The sequence below is a fragment of the Vombatus ursinus genome, unplaced genomic scaffold (genome assembly GCF_900497805.2).
Source record: "Vombatus ursinus unplaced genomic scaffold, bare-nosed wombat genome assembly UNPS02010788.1, whole genome shotgun sequence".
Taxonomy (NCBI): domain Eukaryota; kingdom Metazoa; phylum Chordata; class Mammalia; order Diprotodontia; family Vombatidae; genus Vombatus; species Vombatus ursinus.
This window is the reverse complement of record NW_020950566.1, coordinates 3,641,492-3,667,143: the sequence shown is the minus strand read 5'-3', so window position 1 is coordinate 3,667,143 and position 25,652 is coordinate 3,641,492. Positions and strand designations below refer to the sequence as shown.

At 35.0% G+C, this 25,652-nt stretch overlaps 1 protein-coding gene across 3 annotated transcripts in view; it reads right to left on the bottom strand.

The window, feature by feature from the left end:
- CPED1 (cadherin like and PC-esterase domain containing 1) overlaps positions 1-25,652 on the bottom strand; it is a 407,972-nt gene that overhangs the window by 174,980 nt on the left and 207,340 nt on the right. For all 3 annotated transcript variants that reach the window (XR_003568539.1, XM_027855149.1, XM_027855150.1), the window contains exons 16-17: positions 20,042-20,228; positions 17,694-17,862 (exon numbers count right to left, since the gene is read on the bottom strand). Coding sequence is in view for 2 of the 3 variants with exons in the window: in XM_027855149.1 (XP_027710950.1) it covers positions 17,694-17,862; positions 20,042-20,228 (356 nt within the window). In the remaining variant the exon portion in view is untranslated. The remainder of the gene's footprint in view (positions 1-17,693; positions 17,863-20,041; positions 20,229-25,652) is intronic.

The following is a 25,652-nucleotide window of genomic DNA, read 5'->3' as shown; positions in this document are numbered from 1 at the left end:
TGGCACTATCTGGGCTATTTCTTTTACTAAAATCTGCCATTTAATTTAGTAGGGTCAGACATGTAAGGGAGACAAAAGATACACTGAAATAATGTGTATAGAGCTTTGTAACCCTTAAAGCCTATGGAAATGTTTATTATTATTGTTGCTCTATGTTATTTGTGAGTGATTTAGTACAATCTAATTCAACATGCATTTAATAAGCACTAATTTTTGTGCCAAGTACTGTGTTAGGCTCTGGGCATACAAAGACAAAAATGCTATAGTCTTTGCCCTCAAGAAACTGACATTCTCAGTGAAGGAAGGATGGATACAGCATGCATACAGATATGTAAACACAAGATACATAAAAATAAATGTAAGTAAATTCCATTTAATATAAAATTAAATCCAAAACCTAAATATGTGATGATTTCAAATGCTAAGGATAATTTACTAAAATTTATTGAGGAAAAAGTCAGTGTTAAGCCTATATTATGTATTTAAAGACTTGATATGTTATATTTGTCTTCCTACTGCCTAACACAGAGCCTGGTACATAAGTGATTAATACATGCATGTTGATTGATTGCTTGTTATATATAAGCCATAATGTATACGTGCATGTTTAAATGAAATATTTATTAGAGAAAAATGACTTTCAAAAACCTTTATTTTCCTTCACCACTTCTTAAACTTTGAAATTAAGGCTTCTTAATTTAAGCAGGAATTTCATTTAAAAATCACCAGTGGGGTGAAAGTCACATGTACAGTATATATTTTATTTTCGAGATCATTAGGCACGGTAGGATCCTCCTTGCAATTGGAGCACAAACATGCAGGGGAGGAGAAGGAGGAAACTAGAAAATCAAGTAAAAATGTGCATTGTTAAGCAATAAGGAGTTGAAGAGGAGGTCACTAGGGTGGAGAGGACTTTTGCATTTGAGAGCAAAGTCATTGTCCATTTATTAGACTCATCAGAGTGGCCTTGAAAAAGGGTGTGGATTAATTTTTTTAAAAAGACAAACTAGGAATATTTTCTAAAGGAGTTAAACATGTTAAATAATATTGTGGTCTAATTCTTCCTCCAGGACCTTGTTCTGGACCAGCTTAAAGCACTGAGATTAGTTAAAGCCACCAGTATGGAATCCCCCATCCACTATACTGATTCTGACTACAAATGCCAACCCATGGAAATGTCCTGTTCAGCCAAAAACATTTGGAAATAGATTCAAAATTACCTAATAAAGCTGTTGGCCCAATCTTTCACTTTTAACAAAAATAATTTATAATAGTCCTCCCAAAGAAAACATATCAGTGGCTTTGAATAATAAGGATACTGTGAATAAAAAATCTCAGCATATGAAGTAACATGTGCCAATGTTTGTAGAAATCAGTAATTACCTATCTACTTATCCAGATGTCTCCAACTTGAGAGAAATACATAGGCTAGGGATACCTTAAGTAAATTCATTTCTTGAGAGAATTCTAGATACAGTGATGTTTTGTCGAAAAAGTAAAGTCATGTTTTGATCTTTGCCCTAATGGGTAATATAAGATGGCACAGAAACTGAAATCTACAAAACAATTCCCAAAATCCTCCTTAAATACTATTTTCAACCTCCTCCCCTACCTCAGTTTTCACAGAGTGTCTATCAGCAACTTGGGCCCAAGCACATCCTCTAGGACCCACACTAACAAAAAGGAAGCAAGAAGAACAAAAGCATAACCATTGAGCTAGAACTTTAAAAAGCACCCCTTTAGATACTAATACAGTGTTAGTGGAGTTGTGAACTGATCCAACCAATTCTGGAGAGCAATTTGGAACTATACCCAATGAACTATAAAATTGTGTGTACTCTTTGACCCAGCAATACCACTACTAGGTCTATATCCTAAAGAAAAATTTTTTTTAAAAAGGGAAAAGGACTTATTTGTAAAAAAATATTTACAGCAGCTCTTTTCGTAGTGGTAAATAATTGGAAATTGAGGGGATGCCCATCAACTGGGGAATGGCTGAACAAGATGTGGTATATGATGGAATACTATTGTGCTTTAAGAAATGATGAACAGGATGCTTTCAGAAAAACCTGGAAAGGTTTACATGAATTGATGCAAAGTAAGGGAGCAGGAGAACATTGTACATGGTAACAGCAATATTGCATGATGATCATCTGTGAACGAGTTAGCTATTATCAGTAATACAATGATGTAAGACAATTCCAAAGGGCTCAGGATGAAAAATGCTATTCACCTCCAGAGAAAGAACTGATGGAGTCTGAATGCAGATTGATGCATACTATTTTTCATTTTCTTTATTTTTTGTGTGTTTTGGGGGGGTCTGTGTTTTCTTTCACATGACTAATATGGAAATGTGTTTTGCATGATTGCACATGTATAACCTATATAAAATTGCTTGCCCTTCTCAATGGGAGGGGGAGGTGAGAGAGGGAAGGAGAAAATTTGGAACTAAAATTTTCAAAAAATGTATGTTAAAAATTGTTTTTACATGCAATTGGGAAAAGCTTTTTTTAAAAAAGCACCCTTTTAACTTGAAAGTGGAACATATCTCCAATCCTGTGGCAGCAGGTAACAGGAGTTACCTGAACAGTATTTATTTTTTCCACAATAGGAAAAAAAAAACCTTCTCACTTTCTTGATGGAAGCAACTAGATTCCATCCTCAGTCTTCTCACTACAATCTCATGGAGTCAACGATCACCTCTATACAGATAACTCACCACTCATAGCCCCACACTCAACCTCTGCTTAGAAAAAAAAAATTGTTCACACTTTCTTTCCCCCCACCCCAAGTCCCCTGACCCTTCCTCTTAGATGCCTTAGGAATTCCTTTTGACTCCTTTCATGCCCCTAACAGCTAATTAGGCTATGCAAATTATCCTAAAGCTTTGGTAAGCCTCAAAAAGACACTAAGCAATGCTTGAGCAGGAAGGGCAAGCTAACTAACTTTTCCTGCATTTCTACTACCACAGAAGAGATATTTGTTCTTCTCTACAGCTGATGACCTTTGCCCTGCATTTCTGCAGTAGGCTTCTACCCCTTTTTCATTTCCAACATCCAGAGTTTCCTTTCCATTCCCATTGTAACAACCCCAACAACCTCATCTCTTCTCTCCTAGAATACTGTTAACAGCCTCTTCATTGGTCATCTTGTCTCCTGTTTCATTCCGTCTCCAATTCATTCTTCACAATGTTTCAAAGCCCTCTTTCTAACGTATTGTTCTGATCCCATCTGATCAGAACATCTGATTACATATTTATCCGACTACCCTTCTATTCAAAATCCTTCAGTCATTCTTTATTGCTTACTGAATAAATGTGCAGACACCCGATCCTGGCACTGAAGTAATTCTACAGCTTAGTACCAACCTATCTTTGCAGCCTGATCACATACGACTCCCCTGGAAGCACTCTATGCTCCAGTCAAACTGGACTACTTTTCATCCTCCTCGCCCCTTTCCTTCTAGTCCTGCTTCCTCTCATCCCTGTACTTTTGCTCTTGCCAACCCTCACGCCTGTAATGTATTCCTCTATGTCTATTTATCAGGGTTGTTTTGGTCCTTCAACGTCAAATTCAGGTGTCTTCTCCATTCCCTATTATTGGCACCTGCCTCCCCCAACCTGATTCCATCCCCTCCTTCAAACTGTTTCTAATACTTTTTACGAATCTCTCCTTTGCACTTATCATATTTACTCCTGTATCATAGTTGTTTGGATATGTCTTCCCCAATGCCCCATTAAAGTCCTTGAAAGCAGGGATTGGATCTTATTTATCTTTGAAGCCCTAGCACCTAGCACCATACCTTGAAATACTAGGCACTTAATAAATGTTTACTCAAATTAACTGAATTAAAATTTAGTAGTTCTAGCTGAAGGTATATTATATATATGCAATATATAGTAGGATATATAATATAGATTTTATATGCATATATGGATTCTTATATGTATCTGAAAAAAAGTGGCCAGAGTGGTAGAATTAGTAAAACCTGGGATTAAATCCTCCCTTTGACATGGATTATGTGACCCTAGGCATATCACTTAACACCTCTGGGCCTCAGTTACCTTATCTTAAAAATGAGGGAGGACAACATGATCCCTCAGGTTTGTTCTTTGAGCCTAAATCGGGAATACTTTGAGTTTTTAAGAAGTATGATTAAGCCATAGCCATACCTATGGGGTATGAAAACTGGATCTCTGTAATTCGATACAATTTAACCATAAATCTAATAACACGAGCTTTCTTTATTCCTATACTTCTCCTCCACGTACGGACTAAATCTGATCCTCTTATTCTTTTCAATTTGTTCTTAGGACTGCAAAGATTATGTTTCCTCTTTCGCAATACTTTTCAAACAGGTCTTATTCGATGTGGTATGTTTGACTACAGGCGCATTTCCTGAAAGGCATTTGCTGGTACACAGTTAAAGCCAGGATCTTAGTGGTGATCATATTTTTCTCATTCCTCAAAACCTTTCTATGAAAGTCATAATTACAATAAGAATCCCAGACGAAAAAGAATCTATCTCTCTTTCAGTCATACATAAATAATTTTGCCCACTACTTGCTGTAATTAGGGGAATCAGGTTTCCATGGCTGATTTGGCCCAAGAAGGTCATATAAATGCAGTTGGCCAACAGCATATATTGTCACTTCCAGAAAACCTAGATGGAGGCCAATGGTAATATATGTCTGACTGTGTCAATGTTGACTGTGCTACATTGTGAGCCTCTAGAGGGACTGTCTGCTTTACTTTGCTTTGTATACAATCTAGCACCATGTCAAATGAACACTTCATTAATGTTATTTTATGATGTAAAAATAGGCAATCATTAAAAAAGGGGGGACTCAGGGCTTAAAGAAGGAGGATAACAGGACCTGGAAAGTTCTCTCCTACCCCTCCCCCAAAACCACACACACATATGAAATCTCAATCATGCTCCCCAAACCAGATCATGTTCTTTCCCCTGCAGTCTTGGCTGCTTTGGACTTGAGAGAAGGAGAAGACTGGGAAGAGAAAAAGAGAAGAAAGGAATATAGTATGGTATAATGAAAAGGCCATTGGTTTTCAGAATCTGAAGCCCTGGGTTTATATCACGGCTCTAACACAGAATCAAATGAGATAACTGTAAAGTGCTTAGCACATTGTCTGGCACATCTTACACGTACATAAATATTTGTTCACTTCTCTTCTCTACCCTTCTCTTATCTAACTATGTGATTACAGGAAATCAGCTTAACCTCAATGAGCTTTATTTTCCTTATGTGTCAAATGGGGATCTTAATGTTTATCTTATCTAACTCACAGGGTCTTCAACTTTATAAAGCTTGTATAAATGTTAGCTATTGTTAAAGTAGAGGAACAAAATGGAAGAAATACTCTGGAGCAGTTTGTAACCTTTCAAATCAGGAAGTAGAATTAAGGCTGTCCAAATAACTAGAGTTATTCCATTCAATTCCATCTCTCCTCCCCATCCCACCCACATTTCAAAGGCTTAATATTAGTCATAAATTCACAGACTTTTAGAGCTAAAAAGAGAGAAGACATTCCTTTTTAGTATCATGAAAAGTTTATATGTTAAACTTGAGAGGTGATCTAGAATAGTGCCCTGCTTATATTAGGTTCTTAACAAATATTTGTTAAATTATTGTTGAGGTAACTGCAGTTCACGGAAGTCATAACATTTGTTGGTTGCTGATCTGGAAAGAGAATTCACATCACCTGATTCCCCATTATTTCCATTACACCTCATGACTTCCCTATGCCTTCCCTCTATTTTTCCTTCAAAAGATTTAAATATCCAATTAAGAGAGAAGAACATGATTTCCAAATGGTCAGAATCATCAGCTCAATCTAAAATGAAAGAAAAAAAAAGAAACTAATGTGGATATGTACCAGAAGAGGTAGTTGGCACAGTGGATAAAGCACCAGGCTTGGAGTCAGGAAGTTCTGAGTTCAAATCCTGCTCAGACACTTATTAGTTATGTGTTCCTAAGAAACTCACTTAACTTCTCTCTGCCTCAGTTTCCTCAACTATAAAATGAGAATAATAATAATAGCATCTATTTCTCAGCATTGTTGTAAGAATATAATGAGGTAGTAGATAGAGTACAAAACATGGAATCAGGAAGACCTGAGTAAATCTGACCTCAGACACTAACCACCTGTGTGATCCTGGGCAGAGCTCTTAACCCTCTTTGCCTGTTTCCTCACATCTGTAAAATGAGGGTAATAATCACATCTGCCTCACAGGTTGTTGTGAAGATAAAATGAAACAATATTTGTAAATGTTTTGCAAATCTTAAAGTATCTTAAAGTAAATAAATACCATTATTGTTGTTATTTTTTATAATAGCACAACATAGTGCTTGGCATATAGTAAGTGCTTAATAAATGCTTGTTTTCTTCCTTCAGAAAGAACTCTGTAATCCCTGTTAGCCATCAATTCTCTCACCGATGCTTAATGCCAAGAAAAGGCCAGCTCTCTTCCATATTATATTGGCTTTCCTGTGTTAACAGTAGTTTTTTTTTTAATGTGTTTCTTGCAGTAAAAGAAGCAGAAGTGATTTGAAGAAACATGGGAAGCAGATGTGTTAAGCACAAAAGTGTTTTTCCCCCTAAATCCAGTATTTATTATTATTTTTTGGAAACATAAGTATATATTAACTCACAAAGTGGGAGTTTTTATCACCATCCCAAGAGCACAATTCATAAATATCTAAAACATAAGGTATCAAAGATTATCTCTATCCTTCTCATCTTGTCTTTCTGCTTCTTATGAAAATGGAGTGCTAAAGAGGCCTTCAAACCTTCGCTGTCTGCAAAGGGATATTAGTGATAGAAAAGATTGGTTCATTCAGGTCCTCCGGCTTTGTATGACACTCATGGGAATAAGAGAGTCTCTTCTAAAAGCTGCAGTAATTCTTTCAGACTACTCCTAAATGGGTGCTGTCAACAAACCCTTCAAAAGCCTGGAAGTACAATTAAGTGTGCTAAATGTAGTGACCTGGAAGAACAGATTCAGCTTGGGCCTTTTAAAGGGTGTGACAATGGGAGAAATCCCTATTCATATTTATCTAGTGGTGGAACACAGGTTGGAGATTCCTGATCCTTTTCTTTTCTTCTCCCCACCATTCTCCCTTCTTTCATTCCTGTTGTTCTCACTGGTTGTTACCTTTTTCGATACCCTATTTTTCTCTCCTGGGACTGAAGGTAAAAGCTTGATCCTGACCCGGAAGAGTTAAGGAACAGTTCTAGCAGAGAAATGGCCTATCCTATAGTTTCCTGACACATTTAACTTATTCCTAGGAAAGAATCTATATTCTAAATGCCCTGAATCAGTCACCAGTGGGTTGACCTGCCATATGGCAAGGGACAAATTGAGAATTTTACCAAAAGAATTGAGTTTTAGTTTGTTTTTTTTCCAAATGTCCATAATCAAATGTGGTTTGCATTTTCATGTATAGTCAAGTATTTCTCACCAATTCAATTCAGTTCAATTAAAAATTATTAAGCAACTACTCTGTAAATGCCACTGTATAAGACACTGGTGATCTAAAGACAAAACTAAAACACAGCTTCCCTCAAGGAGCTTATATTCTACCATAATCATCAAGGGTATATCTTGTTGTTATAGCTCATTAGCTAGATATCAAATTCTGATGTTGAGGGTAGAACCTTACACTCAAGTTCATTTCCTTTTCATAATTTTTAAAAATTGCTAAATGTAATTTCTTCTTACACAGCTCCAAGTTTTCTGTACATAGCGGATTCTTTCCATCAATATAAAAGTATTTTATGGTAGGTCTTATGTACATCAATTATTTAAGGTATATAAATACAAATGAACAAAGCACAGAAAATTTTAAAACAAAAAAAAATCTGTTTTCCATGATATACAAGGTATTGAGTTGGATCAAATGATGAAAATGATTAACTGGAAATTGCTTTAGGGTGTAATCATGAATAATGACAAAAGGCTTGTATATTGGAAACTATTTTAATGATTACTACTAGTGACAGTATTCTGGCTAAGCAGAGCTCCAGTCTGTAAATTATTTTAAAAGATTTAAATACTGGATATCAGTAAACATGGTCAGACATTAGAGATTGCATGGCTCCTTAGCCTAGTAAAACATTAGACAGTAGAAATTTCTGTAAGACTATTTCCTAGTGTTACCTCCATTATCTACAGGAATACATTAGTCATTATGAATAATGATATCATTTTACATAAATAAAGCCTTATTCCCCACCAAGAAAATTCAGAATAGTTCACTAAGCAATAGTCTACTACATTGCTGAGCTCAACCCTACTCAACCTTTTTAGATAGGAGATAAAAATAGTTAAAGGATGTTAAGAAGAGACATGCTATGAATGTGTGAATTAGACTTGTTCTGTTTTCTCATCAAAAAAGAAATGGAAGGTTATTGATGGCTTATGTTCTATGTATTTTTGCCAACTCTTTTATATAACAATAATTTGCTTCTTTGCAACAGTGAAATCTAAATTTTCTGAGTCTCTATTCAAAACATGTTGCATGGTGTGTATCACTGAGAGAAATCCTTAAATGCAAATTCAAGATATTATTGAAAAGGAAAGGATCAAAATCCATGTTAATAAGCACTGGGATCTGTTACTCTAGGACTTAATAGAAATTTGAGGAAGATGGATGAAAATCAGGCCGTGGGTATAAAGAATTGTGCCCAATTCTCCCCTCCCTTTTCAAATTACGCTGTTTGCTATTCATTCCTTCTTGGTGCAGTGCTACCCCTGGGAGTCAAGGAACCAGGTGTCAAGTACTTTTTTTTTTTTGGTGAGGCAATTGGGGTTAAGTGACTTGCCCAGAGTCACACAGCTAGTGTTATGTGTTTGAGGTCGAATTTGAACTCAGGTCCTCCTGACTTAAGAGCCAGTGCTCTATTCACTACGGCACCTTGCTGCCTCTTGAAGTACTGACTCTAATGTTTATGATTTGTTTGAGGTACCTAAGTTTCTCTATAAAATGAGAGTGCATAAAGCCGCTTGTCACGTTTTGTTTTAGGCACATGGGCCTGATCCTGAATGGGAACAAGAGTTTTTCCCTCCCAGATATCTGTTGGTGTTCTCTTAGTCAGAGAATTGGCATAGGAGAAAGGAGTAGGAGTATAAAAGGGAAAATACTGACACTGGTAAAGATGGGAGAAATACTTGCAAATTTAGGCCAAACTGGATTTTTCGAGAAAATAGTAAAAGCAATAAACTTCTAAGTATTTAGAAAGTTTGAGGGATGGGTATAAGAGAGAATTGTTCTTGTTGATTTTATTTTCAATTTAATTCGGTTCAATTCAGCAAAGATTTCTTAAGTGCTTATTAGGTGTCAGGCACTATGCAAAGTGCGAGAGATATACAATAAATAAATAAAATAACAGTCTCTAACTTCAAGGAGCATGCATTCTGAGGTACATAATGTTCGGATTACCAGAGACAAAATATCGAAGAATTAAAGTACAATAAAATAGACTCGACACTAGTAATTGTGCTTTACAGTTTATACCAGTAATCCTTTTATTTAAAATATGACTCACAGTCATCATTATGGAAAAGAGTTATTGAATGTATAAGAATTTTCTATAGAGTAAAACTAGGTTGTAAGTGACTCAATAGCAGGGGTAACATTTTAGACTTCTTGTAGCCCCACATCCAGAGCAACTAGATGGCACAGTGGTTAGAACACTGGCCTTGGAATCAGAAAGACTCATTTGTATGAGTTCAAATCTGGCCTCTGACTCTTACCAGCTATGTGATCCCGAGCAAGTGATTTAACCTTATTTGCCTCAGTTCCTCATTTATAAAATGATTTGGAAAAGGAAATGGAAAACCACTCCATTATCTTTGCCAAGAATATCTATAATGGGGTTTTCATAATGGGCTATACTGTTAGGAAACTGGATAACTCCTGAAAGTCAAGTCACAAAGGTGTCACAAAGAGTTGGACATAACTGAAAAATGACAGAACTCTCTCTCTCTCTAGCCTCACATCTCCATTCTAGAACTCCAATGATCCATCCCTTCCACAAAATAATGTGTTTCACAAGTAGTTGCGAATTTGTTGGCCGAAGGTACTTTCCTTTAATGAGATTCGGTTATATAAGGAGAAAAATGACATTTCCTCATCTGTGACATAAGGGAGTTAGAGCAAATAATCTCTAAGGTCACTTCTAGCTCTAAGAATCTAGGTCCCTCATGTATATTGCAATGTAGCAGAGGACTGGCATGCCTCTATCACAGCAACACAAATGTTTTCCCCTATTCTTTTGGAGCAACTCAGAGTTTTAGGGAATTTGGCTAGTAGTATCCTCTTTGTACCTCTTTTAGCATGGACCCAAAATTGAATGACTTATTCCAAGTTCTCTTTATAAATAAAGCAGTAAATTCCACTGTGATTATCAGTTAGAGAAAGTGGCTGATGATCCCAGTTTCAAAAGTGCAATTAAAATATTGCATATTTGAACTATTCTTTTCTAATTCTTTACCATTATGCTTGTTTATATCCTTTAAATAATATCAAATAGTTCTGTCTCTCTCTCTCTGTTTCTCTCTAAGTCTTTCTATATACCCACACCTCTTCATCTTTCTCTCTGTGTCTCTCTATGTCTCTCTATGTCTCTCTTTTTTCTCTCTGTCAGTCCATCCATCTCTTCTTGTTATTTTCTATTCCTCCAATACTATTAGATTGCAGCCACAAAACATTTCTTAAATTGATTGTGAATATCCAATCTCTCTATGAAATGGAGACACACAGTCAAAAATTATAAAAGGTATGAGTTGATTTTTTTTCAGAGCAAATCTCCAAGATCCCTTTGAAACTATCAATTTGAATTTCTGTCACCCCTTAAATGATAGCAAATTAGTTCTAAAACTTAGTCATATGTTGATCTCTTTCTCTTTTATAAAAGCTTGACTTTCAGGAGTTATCCAGTTTCCTAACAGTATAGTCCATTATGATGTCTCTTTTGGCTGACTATTTCCACTGACTTTTCATCAATTAAACTGGAATATCTCCATTACTTCTGTCACCAGTCTTCTGATTTTTTAAGCACAAGTCTCCATGAAATTTAATCCTTTGGTTCCATAAAACATGGGGTTAAAAGGCTAAAGATTTGGGAGAATCTTAAGATTATAGAATATAGAGTTAGAAGAAACCTTAGAGATTATCTAGTCCAACCTTTTATTTTACAGATGAGGAAACTGAGGCTAAGAGAGTTTAAACGATTTTCTAATGTCACATGGTATCTGTTATATAGCTTGCACACAAATTAGCATTGCTAATAGGCTGCAGTCTATTTCTATCTACTATATATTTCTTCACTGCCTTTTGGGTCACCATGGGTTTGGGTTCTTTTGAAATTGTTGTATTCTGTGACTTATACCCAAACAACATCACTGGAAGGATATCATAAGAGTAGTATTCTGAGATGTGGTACAATAAGCACAATGTTATCTGTAGGCTGGAGCATCTGGAGAATCACAATTCTAGAAAATTCTCTTCCTTTTAGCCTGTGGGCATAACATCCTACATGAATGTGGGGGCTTATTTGGGAAGTATAAATCTCATTATTTGATAATAATAATCCAAGGACCATCACACACAATCTTCTCTAGGTTTCTATCTATCAAGCAATCTTATAGGATCTTACCATATACATAAAAGTCACCTTGTAAAAGGAAAGCTGTTAAGGTGGGATTTTGCCTTGGGTCAAGTGCTTTTTTCTTTTTGTAATCAAGAAACAAAAACCAACAGATTTTTGTGTCATCTGTACCTTTTAATCAATCGTGTGACTCTGACAAAGTTATCTACTATAGAATTGGTGAAAGAATGCCTATTCACTTATTTTCATCAAAGAAACCCTCAATATACATGGAGATATTCTCTTTACAGTGATTATGACAAACAAAAATAGCTCTCTAAGAAAGGTAATTCATTAAGATTGTCCCAGGTCACTCAGTCTCCCTTACCACCTTTTGGTCCCATGAGACAATGGTGGCACCAGTGGTTATCTCTGTAGAACTGGGAAAGATTTAGAGTTATTATTGCAGATATAAGGAGATGTGACTGATGTTTCTGTAATGATTATTGCTACTGTGTGGGATGGAGGAACCATCTTCTCTTCCTAGCCTCTCCTCCTCTACCCTTCCAACTTCTCAAATAAATCTAGCATTCCTTGTCACCTTCTGTTTGACCAAGAGATTAAAGAGTGAATCTTTGCTTGAAGATCTCTTAGGAACCACATATAGACTCCAAACATCACAAATTTTGGTCCAAATATTTAATTGTGGGGTGAGGTACTTATTTTAAGAAATATTTCCACATATACCTTTTAATTTCCTTAAATTATAATATATTTTATTAATTCCCAAATACTGTAAATTTCTAACAAAAGTTTAGCCATATTGTATTTTTTCTACAGTCTATCATCATAATTTCACAACTGAGATAAAAATAAAAATTAGCCTTTTATTTTTAATCAAAAAACCTTATTGCTTTCTATAATTAGAATTAATATTTCTGGTTACTCATAATACAGACAAAAAGATAACAAATTAATGAGTCTAATAAAAGACATTCACAAATAATCACAAACTTCATTTTAGCAATTGATGTGAGTGTTTTTTCCTATAAACTTTTAAAATATTGATGAATAATTGATTTGTTCTCTCTCCCCAGCCTCCCTTTCCAAAAGGTTTTGGTAGTGAAATAGTTAATTAGCAACAAGGGGACAATAAGAAACAAAAAAGATGAGGATAATTAACAAATTGGTTTTATCTTTTTGGGAGTTTTTTTAATTACTCAATGATTGGCTAAATTCTCATTTTAGCAATTATAGGATGATGTTGAATTTAATAACAGAATTTATGGCAACCAAAATTCAATCTAGTGTATGATGAGGTACTTGAAAATTTCCCACTTAGTAATATAACACAATTAAAATTTAATTCAGCTTTTTATGAAACAAATGTAGGCAAAGCACTTGCAAAAAAAGCAATCTAAATTTACTTAATCTGAAATGATGACTCCAGAGTTCATCCTTCCTAATTTAATGAGGCTGTAGAGTTGCTGACATGGGGGGAGGGGGCGGGGAGAACAGATAATATTTTGATGTTCTAGTTGTCTTCAAAGCTCAAAACATCAAACTGAATAGCCTTGAACCTAATCTCATATTTCTCAAATGCTTAAGAATTATTAGAAAAGGGGAGACATCATCATGACTACTTCTTTGTGTTGTAACCTTCATCATGGTATCAGTTTGCAGTGAAATTAGAATATCCTAGTGGGATAAAACATAAAAGAGAGTTGGGGAAAAGCCTCAGGATTAGAATTTTAAATGAATCCTGCTGGGAGAAAGACCATACCACTGCTATTGACCTTTTCCTGATGATGCCTGTCAGTTGTGCCTAGCCAAGTGTCTAAAGGAATCCCCATCAGTTTATACCAGATTTATCTTTTCGCCCCTTGAACAGGTGACCCATTACTACAAGCACAGATATCACTCAGCCATCTAAACAAGATACTCTTTAGTATACAATGCTACCACTATATCAATAGTCAAATATTAAGATTAAGATGACTCTTATAAATGGATGGGAGTGAATATATAAAAGAATATACAGGCCAATCCTTGGCATATTTATCCTGCATGGAAATTTTCTGATTTTTTTTCTTTACATCACCTCAACTAAGAGTACTAAATTACTAAATTGAATTCAATTAAATCACCACTTATGAAATATTCTTTATGCAAGGCACTGAATTAGACACTAAAAATACCAAATAAAATGAAGGATCATCTCTGTCCTCAAGGAGATTATTACTGGAAGCAACATTCTGCCTCAGAAGATCATTTTAGACATTGTGATCTGATTGTCATTCTGCAATATATTTCAATAGAACAGGTTCTAATGTAATTAAATGTCAATTGATCTTTTTCTGGTCAATAAACACAACATTGGAAAAAGTGGTTTCAAGTAGACGATATTGAAGTTTAAGCAAGTCACTCACAAAGGACTTGTGTCCCGGGGAATATAATCTCACTATACTTTTGCAGTACATTCTAGCTAATGTTGAACTAGCTAGACAGTCCTTAATAAATATTGAATAAATGATAATATATTAATTAGAATGCCTCTAAAATATTATAGAAATAATTTACTCAATAGTTTAAAAAGTTTTTTAAAGAAATTAACTATTTTATATAACCAGAACACATAAAAAATAAGTTAAAGCATATTGAAATAAAATATGATCATTCTGTACCATAATATCATAGTTAACATATGAGTATCTTATATATTAAAAATTTCAATTACAACATATGATTCAACTTACACTAAAATATTTATAGTAGTACTTTATAAGGGTAGCAAAACATTGGAAACAAAGTTGGATGCCCACCAATTAAGGATTGGTGGTACATGAATGTAATGGAATATGACTGTGCCGTAAGAAATGACAAAAATAATGAATAGAGAGAAGCACGAAAAGATGTGCATGAACTGATTCAAAGAGAAGTAAGGAGAGCCAGGAAAACAATGGGCACAATGATTAGAGTAATTTAAATGAAAGAACAACCACAAAGCAATGGAAGATGAGTGCTGTAAAATGAAGAACAAGTTCTGTCCCAAAGAAGTTATATGAGAAGTGACCGTCCCTTCTCCTTTCCAGAGGTGGGGCAGTGACACCTACAGGTGTGGAACATTACATGTAATACCAGATTCTTTTGAAATTTGGTTTTGTTGACTTTTCTCTCTCTCTTTTTTTTTTAATGCTTTGGTATAAGGAATGGTTGTATGGGAGAGGGAAAGAAGAGGTGAGTTATGAAGGACATTTAAACATACAAAAGCAAAAGATATCAATAAAATCTATTAAAAAGACAAAGGATTCTTTAAGCACTTAATTATGCCACATAAACTTCATACCGGGTAATTGATTATTAAAAATATTAACTTTTAAAGTCTTTCCATAGTGGATCATGTATGGAATATGCATATTCCTGAAATATGTTTCTGAATTTTCTTGTTAATCTTATGAATATTAAAAGATAATATAAATATATAAAATTTTCTATCATGTAAAATAATTATAATTCACTTTATTATTCACTCTACTATTTGCAAAGAACTTTTAAAAATAATTATCTCATCTGATCGTCACAAAAACCCGAAGAAGTAGGTAATGCAAATATTATTGTCCTAATTTTGAAGGTAAGGAAACTAAAACTCAGAGGTTGTGAATTGCCCACAGATATAAATCTAGAAAATATTAGTGATGGGATATGAACCCAAGCCTAGTGCTCTTTCCACTACTCCATTCAGCCAAAAAGAAAAATGACTTCCAACCCAGAAGAATAAATGATCAATCATTTCAATGGGAGAGTATTCCATGGAATTACTAGAATACTGAGCAGTCAACCATGTTTCTTTAAGTTTAGTGAGTCACAAAATTACATGTCAATGCCAGGGAAAAATCTTACTTACAATGTTAACCCGTGGTTTATTATTTCAAAACATTAAACCCAGGAAAAATAAAAGTTCTATATTGCCCCTATGGGCAATGAAAATTCATAACAAAAAATTATATGATGACACCATACATGTTTACACCAGCACTGAAATCAATAGCTATTTGGGAGCAAAGCTATCTTGTTTAAACTATGATAGAGGTTCTTCTTTCTCCTCTTTAATTTCTACTGTATATTTGAATAATGAAAGTTCAAATACATTTCCAAGACCAGATTATTCAAGACCAGAACATTGTAAGCATGCACTAACAAGAACTGTTGTTTTGTCTTGAATACTTTATAATGTTTTTCTCAAGTGATATGAGCCCATTTTCCACATCCTTAAAATTTCCTGAAAACAATGCTATCTATCACTCTCAACACTGTTTCATGTCTATACATTTTCAGGTTTCATTTTATAGCTAAAGCATTCCTTTTATTTTCTTTGTGAAGGAAAGAAATTATATAGTCCATGAGAAGAAAGATTTGGCAGATAAGTGACTCAGTGGATAGAGTTTCAGACTTGGAGACAGGGAAAACCTGAGTTCAAATCCTATCTCAGACAGAATTTCTAGATGTATGACCCTGGGCAAACCATTTTACCTCTCTGGGCCTCAGTTTCCTCATTTGTACAATAGGGATAATAATAACATCTACTTCACAGGGCTGTTGTGGGGATCAAATGAGAATGTATATGTAAAGCACTTTGCAAAATTCAAAGTGCTATAGAAATGCTATTATTATAGAAATGTTATTATTAATTATAATCCCAAATTTACTTGTATCTAAATTTTAAAATGCAATCACACCCACACTAATTCCTTTTTTTTTTTTTGATTGAGTCCTGACCTCTTCCACTTTGGCTCTATTTACTGATTTCCAGTTAGAAAGTGAATCACATAGACAACCCGAAGTTAACCATATTTTAATCTTTCATTCCATGTTCTATCTTTTTATATGGAATTACATTTGAAGTCATAGGTGGTAAAAATAGGAGATTAACAATATTCATTGGGGAGTGAAGATCTGTGTTGAAGGATCTGAATCAGACTGAAATTTGGAGAATGATGTAATGCAGACAGATGAGAGCACTATACTGAATAGCTCACCTAAGACACAGCACCCATACAGCTGGCCATTCTTTCATATTCCATAAGACCTTTATTAGCCCTCTCAATCAATCAACAGGTAACAATCAATAAGATACCAAATGTCTGCTAGGTGACAGGCTTTTCATATACAAAGGCAAATGACAGACTGTTCTCAAGGAATTTACATTTGATGGTGGGAAGCAACATGCATTTTCTTCTGAGATCCCATTACCATCATATGAACTTCCTATTACCTGTTTGAAATAATACTTTCTAGAGCATAAAGGAAAGATGAATTTAGAATTAAACCTTAATTAATTAAATTAAAATTAAATTAAACCTAAATGAAAATTTAGAATTATAGATTCCATCAAATCTATAAATTTGAAGTTCAAGGAGATCATTTATGGGAATTTCTTGAAAACTGATGATCTTATCCAGAAACCAAGGTTAAGGAGAGAAGAAGAGAACCGAAGACCAAGGCAGACTGATGAGATTAAAAAAATGGGATTCTCTTCCAAAATGACACTAGTGGCAAAAAAAAAAGCATGCATGAGAGTAGATAAATGAGAGAAGCAACTGAAGTTTCTTAGCAGTACTGAAGGTCAAGAGAAGATAAGTAAGGAATACGTCAACATATGAACCTACTTATTTAAATATCACTACAGCTTTCTCTCCATCCATGTATCTCTACTGAGCACTTCATAAATATTTTCCCTTAATATATGCACCCAAACACGAATAATCCAAGAAAACTAGCAAGATTTAACAGAAATGTTAAGATGATACCAACGTTCTTACCAGTTCAAATTCTCAAACTCGTGCCATTTTTAAAAAATATTTCTCTTGATAAATATAGTACCTAGGATGAGCATCATAGAAACAATAAAGGCAAATGATCATTGTAACATGTCCCACATACAAATTTAGGAACTTTTATTCCATTTGGTTCCACTACAATTTGCTCTTAAATTCACTCAAAATGCCATGATCCATCCTTATTAAACATTTTTCATGGGCACACAAAACACACTCAGATAAACCAAATGGAAATTTTAAAATGTACCTGCACAAAACCGCATGCCATGTAGTCACTGAATAAGGGTAGACTTGGGCGGTCTTCTCGGTAAACCGTGAGTCTGTAAGTGCTGAGGACTTCGCCATTTGCTTGAGATTCATCTACCACAAGAATTAGGATTTTGTTCATTCCTAACCCTAGAGGATAATTTGCAAAACTGAAAAAAGAGAAAGAAAAAAATAAGAGATAATGCCATTTGACTTTTAAAAAATCAATCAACACATTTTATTGCACACTTAACTATATGCTCAGAAAGCAGATGACTTTTGAGTTATGAAGGGTATATAATTTTCAAAGGAATGTATAATAAATAAATACAGTAAAATCCTGACTATGCCATGATTTATTCTGCAGGTCAAATCATATGCCCCATGCGCATATGAGACAGTGAGGTGGCAAAGTAGATGGTGTACTCGCCTTGGAATCAGTGTAGACTTAAACTCAAATTCTACCTCAATTGTGTGACCCTAAGTCATTTAACCACATTCAGTCTCGGTATCCTCAACTATAAAATGGCTATGATAACAGTGCCTACCTCACAGGGTTGCTGTGAAGATTAAATTAGGATATATGTATATGGCATATATATGTTTATAGGATATGTATATATTTATAGGATATATACATATATATATAATTTGCAAACCTTAAACTTAAATATAAATGTTAGCCATTATTATCATTATATGAAAGGACGTATATTATAATAATTTTCACTGTTTCTACTTCAAATAGAATTTCTGATTCATATTAATTGATCCTCAGGTTAAATTCTGGGCCAAAGAAATGTAGGTGATATATTTCTTTCAAGATAGTGTGAAGAATCTGTAAAAAAAAATCATTGTCATGGACACTAGCATTTAGTGGGGTTTAACTAAATTTCACAATTAAATCCAGAAATAGTTTGAACTATTGAAATAGTTGATAAAAAGGAAAAAAATGTACCAATGACTTAGAAAACCTGACCTCCTGGTCAGTAAATTATAGGCAACAAGCTCTACAAGCAGCCCCACAGTGAAGCCTCCTGAATATTTGCAAGCAGCTCCATGAAGGCAGAGCCTGTTTCATTGATCTGTCTTGGATCTCCAACAGCTAGCACATGCTTTCCAGATATCAGACACATAACCAATGCTTGTTGACTTGAGCTGAATGGACAGATATCAGAAATGTTAATTAAACCAATGGTTCTTGAAGTCTGGCTCTTGGCCTAGAGGTTCCAGAGCCTCTTTCAGGGGGTTCATGATGTCAAAATGATTTTCATAATAATACTAAAACATTCCTTCCCTATTAAAATACTCCTCTCTTTTCCAACTATATAATTTTGTGAGGCTATATTTTCTTCATATATTTCAACCAAAGCAACAAACTGCAACAGATTGAATGCAGAAGATGATATGAGAAACCAGCTGTCTTCCATTAAGCCAGGCACTAAAGAGATTTGCAAAAATATGTAAAACAATACCGTCCTTCTTGCCAAATTATTTTGTTTTATACATGTTATTTACTAACACAGTAATTTACTATTAATATGTTATTTTAAAATAATGTTAAAATATAGTCATTTTTGACAAAATATGTTATTCATGTATTTAATATACAATGGGTTTATTATTATTTTAAATGAATTAATAAATTGTATTGGTTTTAATTTATATCTTAAATATTTATAGGCATAATCTAAATAGACAAAAGTTCCTTGAGTTCCTTGATAATTTTTAAGTGTAAGTGGGTCCTCAATAATTTTTAAGAGTATAAAAAGGGGTCCTGAGACCGAAATGTTTAAGATTGCTGCCTTTAAAAAACCTTTGCCTTAAGCAAAGATTGGTCCTTAAAAGATTCTCCTGATTATTACCTATAACAAGATCCTCTATAATAGCCTAATACATCTGTGTAGTTTTTCCAAAATACAAATTGAAATTCTAGGTGATCTTAGTTCATATTATTATATAAAATTGGAAGGGAACTTTGAGGTCATCCTTTCTAGCCCTCATCATACAGATACAAGGTCCAAGTGTCCAAGGGAACCAATGTCTGAGGTGGGATCTGAGACCAGGTCTTCCTAACTCCAAGTCCAGCACTCTGTTCACTGTCCCATACCACCTCTCCAAAGTTATATGGATTGAGTAGATAAGTGAAGTATAATCAATAAAGGTGGATGTATTCCTTTAATGTCCTTTGGACAGAAGAATGATTTCACACTCCAGTCATTTCCCCAGTTGATCCTGCTTCTCAGATCTTCAATATTTCATGAAACTTTAAAGTCTGAGTTAAACATCTATTAGTAGTTTCCCATCATTCAGAAAGCATTCAATACTTGTACGTCTTTGCCCCAATACCTTGGCCCTGCCTTTTCATCCAGATGTACTTTGCACTGGCAATTAGAAGTCTCTGCTCCAATTGTTACTGTTATAACATCAAATGGGACTTCAGAGTGGTAGTATCTGATCTTTGGGTTAAATTCTGGATTCAGGTCCAAATGTGGATTTGTAAAGATCTGCTTGATATAAGATATTGTGTCTTTATCTGTTCCAAAAAGAAAAAAAAGCGAAATGATGAATATTCCAAAATACTATGCAATCAAAGTGGTTTATTTTTGCAATTTCAGTGGCCATTGATATTTTTTGTATCTTCAGGGCATTTCAAATTTGTCTAGTTTTGCAGAATTCTCTTCACAATACTCTTATTGGACTTTAGTTGGAGGAATGCTGCTCATTGCCTTTCTGAGCCTTTAAAAATGTAAGGACATGGGGGCAGCTAGGTGGCGCAGTGGATAGAGCACCGGCCCTGAAGTCAGGAGCACCTGAGTTCAAATCCAGCCTCAGATGGGACTTGACACTTGACACTTACTAGCTGTGTGACCCTGGGCAAATCACTTAATCCCAATTGCCTAAAAATAAAATATATATATATATATATAAAAAAACATAAGGACATGGAATAAGAAATTCTCTCTCCAGTGGGTTAATAAAATTTACATGACATTTACAGCATACATTGAGCAACTGTACTACAAGTGAGCAACAAGTGTGTGTGTGTGAGGAGAGAGGATAGAGTGCTAACATTGCCTGAAATGGAAGAATTCTAAGTGCCATTTAACTGGTATATCAGCTAATAGAGATAAGGGGATGGGCCGATACAGGACCTAGAAGGATACATGCAAAGTTATATTCCTCCAAAGAGATACAAAAAGTGTAAACATGCATATCAATTCAACATGTTCAAAACACTCTCTGCTCTTTTCAGCTTCCCTATTACTATTAAAAGGACCACCGTCCTCTCTGTCTCCCATATTTGCAACTTTGGCCTCTCCTTCACTCTTCACTCTCACTCATCCCAAATATCCAATCAGTTGGCAAATCTTGTCATTTTTGCCATGGAAAAATACTTCCCCTCCTTTCAACTCCCAGAGCTACCACTGTAGTTCAAGCCTTCGTTTTTTCTTGTTTGGACTACTACATTAGCTCTCTAATTGGTTTACCTGCCAGGTCTTTCTCCACTCTAATCCATTCTCAATACAGCTACCAAAATGTTTTTGTTGTGTTTTTTTTTTAAAGACTGGGTCTCCCTATTTCTTCAGGCTAGAAGGGCAGTGGCTACTCACAGACCCAATACTGATTGGCCTCTTAGAGAAGCTTTAACCTCACCAGATCTATCTTTCTGAAGGAGGAGGAGGAGGAGGTGAAGGAGAAGGAAAAGAAGAAGAAGGTGGTATTATCCTATCACTCCACTAGTTATCTAGGTACTCCATTTGTATGAGTCTCTGTCAATTCCAGATCTGGATTTAAGAAGTTTCTTATTGCTAATAAATCTATAGGGGTCACCCTGTATATTTAGCCATGAAGACAGTGATAGTAACAAAATACTACTGGAGGTAACAGCAGCAAAGAGAGTTCCTTCCCCACCAACAGCCACAACACTGGACTGGCAGCTATGGAAGAGGCTACTCCTACATAGACCTTTTCTGAGAACTGGATTGCAGTACAACACCTATTACTCACAGGCTTTGTTTTGGGTCTGGGCCTGTGATTTCATCCATGTGGGGGAACTCCTACTGTAGAAACTCCCTCCACTAATGCCAGTCTGCAACTTATCTGCTATTTATAGTACAAGAGAGTTGCCATGGGGTACTCAGAGATGAAGTGACTGACCAGGGCCACATAGCTGGAGAAAGCCATAGGAAAGAACTGAATCTGGCTGTTCCTGACTCCAAGGCCAAGCCCTTCCTCCTATCTACTACAACATGTTTCTATCATGCACAGTAACTTGAGTCCATCTATATATCTTGGAATTACATCTGGTGGTTTCCTGAATTTTGGGAATGAAAAACTGTTTAGGTACAACATAAAGCAAAAACAAACAAAGTAAGGCAAATCAAGGATGAATGAATGGTAATTTTGTTCCATAAAGACTAAGGTAAAAATGATGAAATAACTGACAAAACTTCAGTCAAATAAGTGGTCAATTCAACCAATCAGCTGGACTGATTTAATTGATCAGATTTTTCTGTTCAAGTACACTAACTGTAGACATAGCCAGCCTGTAGTTTGGATATAGCACCTCATACAATTGCTATTTTGAAACTTGAAGGCATAAGGGTGGGTGCTATGGTACTGGAACCAATGCTACAAAAGAACATTACTCTAAATTCATCCCACTAATTATGAATTAATTCAATCAACAAATATTTATTAAACAGCTAATATATACAAGACTTTATAAACACTGCGCTTGCAGTCAAGACGCATGAGTGTGCATCCTGCCTCAGGTGCTTACTAGTTGCGTAACCTTAAGTGTAACCTCTCAAACCCCTAGGTTCTTCATCTACAAAATGAAGATAATAATACCTGTAGCATTTGTCTTGCAGGATTCAAAGGAGGATTAAATGTTATAATATGTCAAGAGCTTTGGGAAGGTTAAGGCATTATGTAAATGTCATCTATTATCATCATCATTAATTACCATAATCATTTTTATTAAGTACTATAAAAATATGATATGGTTTTCACATTCAAAGCCATGCCTCCAGAGGACACTGTGACTTCAGCAAAGCCTTAGACTGTTTGAGCATTGCTTACTTTGACAAATAGAAGGGTATGTCAATAATAAGACAAAATATTTTTTCACCCATACAAAAGGTCTAGATATAGAAAAGAGAATTTGGAAAAGATTCCTTTTCCTAGGCAAATACCATATATTATACACTTATGCTAGTTAGTATTTAGCCAAGCAAGAGAATGGCAATTTACTCATATAAAATGTATACATGTTTATAAAATGTATTTCATATATTTTGTAATTTAATAAAGTATGTAAGTACATATTTTAGAAACACTAATGCTACATGCATTTTGCATTTTATATCTTCATTAACTCTGCAGGTTCTCAATGGAGTACATTATCTACCCACCCAAACCACTCATGGGGTGAAATGGATAGTCATTCTATTAAGTCTGCTTTTATGTGTGTATTTTTGTTCATTTTATTGGAAAGGTTGCACCTCTAGAGTGAGCACTATGCCCCAGAGCCCTGCCAGCTTCTTCGTTTAGACCTGACATCCTACTCAATTGACTCACTGATGCTACCTCTCAGAACACCTGGTGTTTCTTTGGCCACATTCCCATTCAAGTCTTGACTTGAAGCATCCCTGATTAGCACAGGAAATCTGTGGAGGACCAGCCTGAAGTAGGGTGAGAACAGACTGAAGAACTTATTTGGCAAAACTATGTGGGAGGCAATGGCTGTTTCTGTCTGCTTGTAATGGATTTCTTTTAAATCAGGAGTTATATTTTCCTCTTGAGGATTGATTATGAGTCACATTAAACAGAATATACTACTCTCTTAAAACTAATCCACCTATTCTGTGTCACTACTTCCAAATATTTTTATCTAATAATTTGACACATAGAAAAGAGAAAGATTAATTCTTATGACCCAGGGAGAACTAGATATTCTGACTTTGGAAAGGTTTTCATTTATAAGAAAATGTGAAAGTATTTCATTCGGCTGTCCTATTCATTTCTAGTCAAAACAAAGGTAACAACTCATATTTGGAAAACATTCAAGCTGAAAAGCTGAAAGAATGACTAATATCTCTCAGGTTCACAATGTTTTATTTTGGAACTAACATATATCAGCATACTAAATGTGGCACTTTCAGGTTTAAAGAATAACTCAGATTGATAATAGCATGTCCTCACAACAATTCTGTCAGATAGGCAATATATTTATTATTACAGTGTTTAATTTTAACTAATCCATAAATTAGTATTAATTTATCAAAACATTCAAGTTCACAAACAGGCCATTTTGATAACCAGTATCTCTCTCACATGGTATCACATTAAAAATGATGATACTATTAACAATCTATAAAGTATGTTCAAAAGATTAGCATGGTTTCCTAATGACTGCAAATAAGGGTAGAAATTTATCTAAAACATGTATTAATCTATCTCAAAATGCTACATTTAGAGGTGGAATAAATCTGGTTAATTTTTACAAGAAAACACTAATTCTATAATGACTCAAGAATATTTGTCTTTAATGTAGAAGACACCAGATGTCCTACACTAAATTCTTCACTACTTCAACAATTCATGTTTATGTGAGTATTGGTACTATTCCACTGCTAAAATGAGCAACTCCTCTATAACTCAGTGGAATGGGCTTTGAGAATTGCTAGTAATTCATCTCCATGTGGCTAACACACTTATGAGTCTGTGCTACACTGATCCTTAGATGACAGGCATATAGTACATTAAATCCATACTTGAAACTTCTTCACCTTGATAGGACATGACATATAAGAACACCATGAATGGGCATCAGAAGGGTTTTATTGATGTTCAATTAGACTTAATATCAAAATTAAAAAATACATCCTTAGAGAACATCTAGTACAGAGTCAGACTTGTCTCAAATGGTCAGCAAAACTCCTGAGTGAAACCTGAACCAGATCAAAATATAATTGGAAAATGTTTAACAAAATAAATAAAAATATAACTAATGTTAATTTGTGGTTTTCTAAGTCAACACAAGGCAGCAGGGATTGTTTCTTTTTGAATTTGACACAATTTGACCACAAATCTAGTCTAACCTCTTCTTTTTACAGATGAGGAAATTAAGGCCCAGAGAGATTATGTGATTTGTCCAAGGTCACAAAACTAATTAGTGGAAGAGTCAAGATTTGAACTCATGTTTCTTGACTTCTTGTCCAGTTCTATTTACACTATGTGTCAGCTACATATCTATTATGAAAATTTTGTTTCATATATCTTTCTAAGTCAAGAGTAATCTTTTTTCATTATTTCACCCTCCAAATAACACATCTATTGCAACTTTATGAATAAATTCCCAAGGGGTGGGGGAACTGAGCCCAGATGGAAAATTAGAGGCAGCAACCCAGCTGAACGTTCCCATCATTCCTCTAGAAACAACTTTAAAATAACACCTCACATCAAATTTTGAAGTAGTAGAACCAACAAAGGGTCAGGGTGAGACATTTTTCCATAAGACAACTTAGAAGGTCCACAGAAATCTGTGACATCAGGGTGGGCACCATCTGGGAGCATAGCAACACTACTAGTGGCAGGCTTTGTAAGGTGGCTTAGTAGTTGGCAGCAGCAGCAGCAGCAGCCACAGCTTCAGGAGTTCTCAGGCCAGAGATGGTAAGACGGTCAAACAACTGCTCAGACAAAGATTACGGGGGATCTTTTACCGGCAGTAGGTGCAGCTGGTGCTGATTGGCACTTCTGTTACCCATACACAGTTCTGCATTTTCCCTTTTGTCTGCCTCCCAAACCATAGAAAAGGCTTCCTTAAATCCTTCTACCCTCTTAAGCAATAATTTCCTCTCTCTCTGTCTTTATTACCAGATTCCTTGAAGTAAAAGTCTATAGGTTAAGCCCTGGTTACCTCTCCATCAACACTGACTTCATTGTGCGAAGA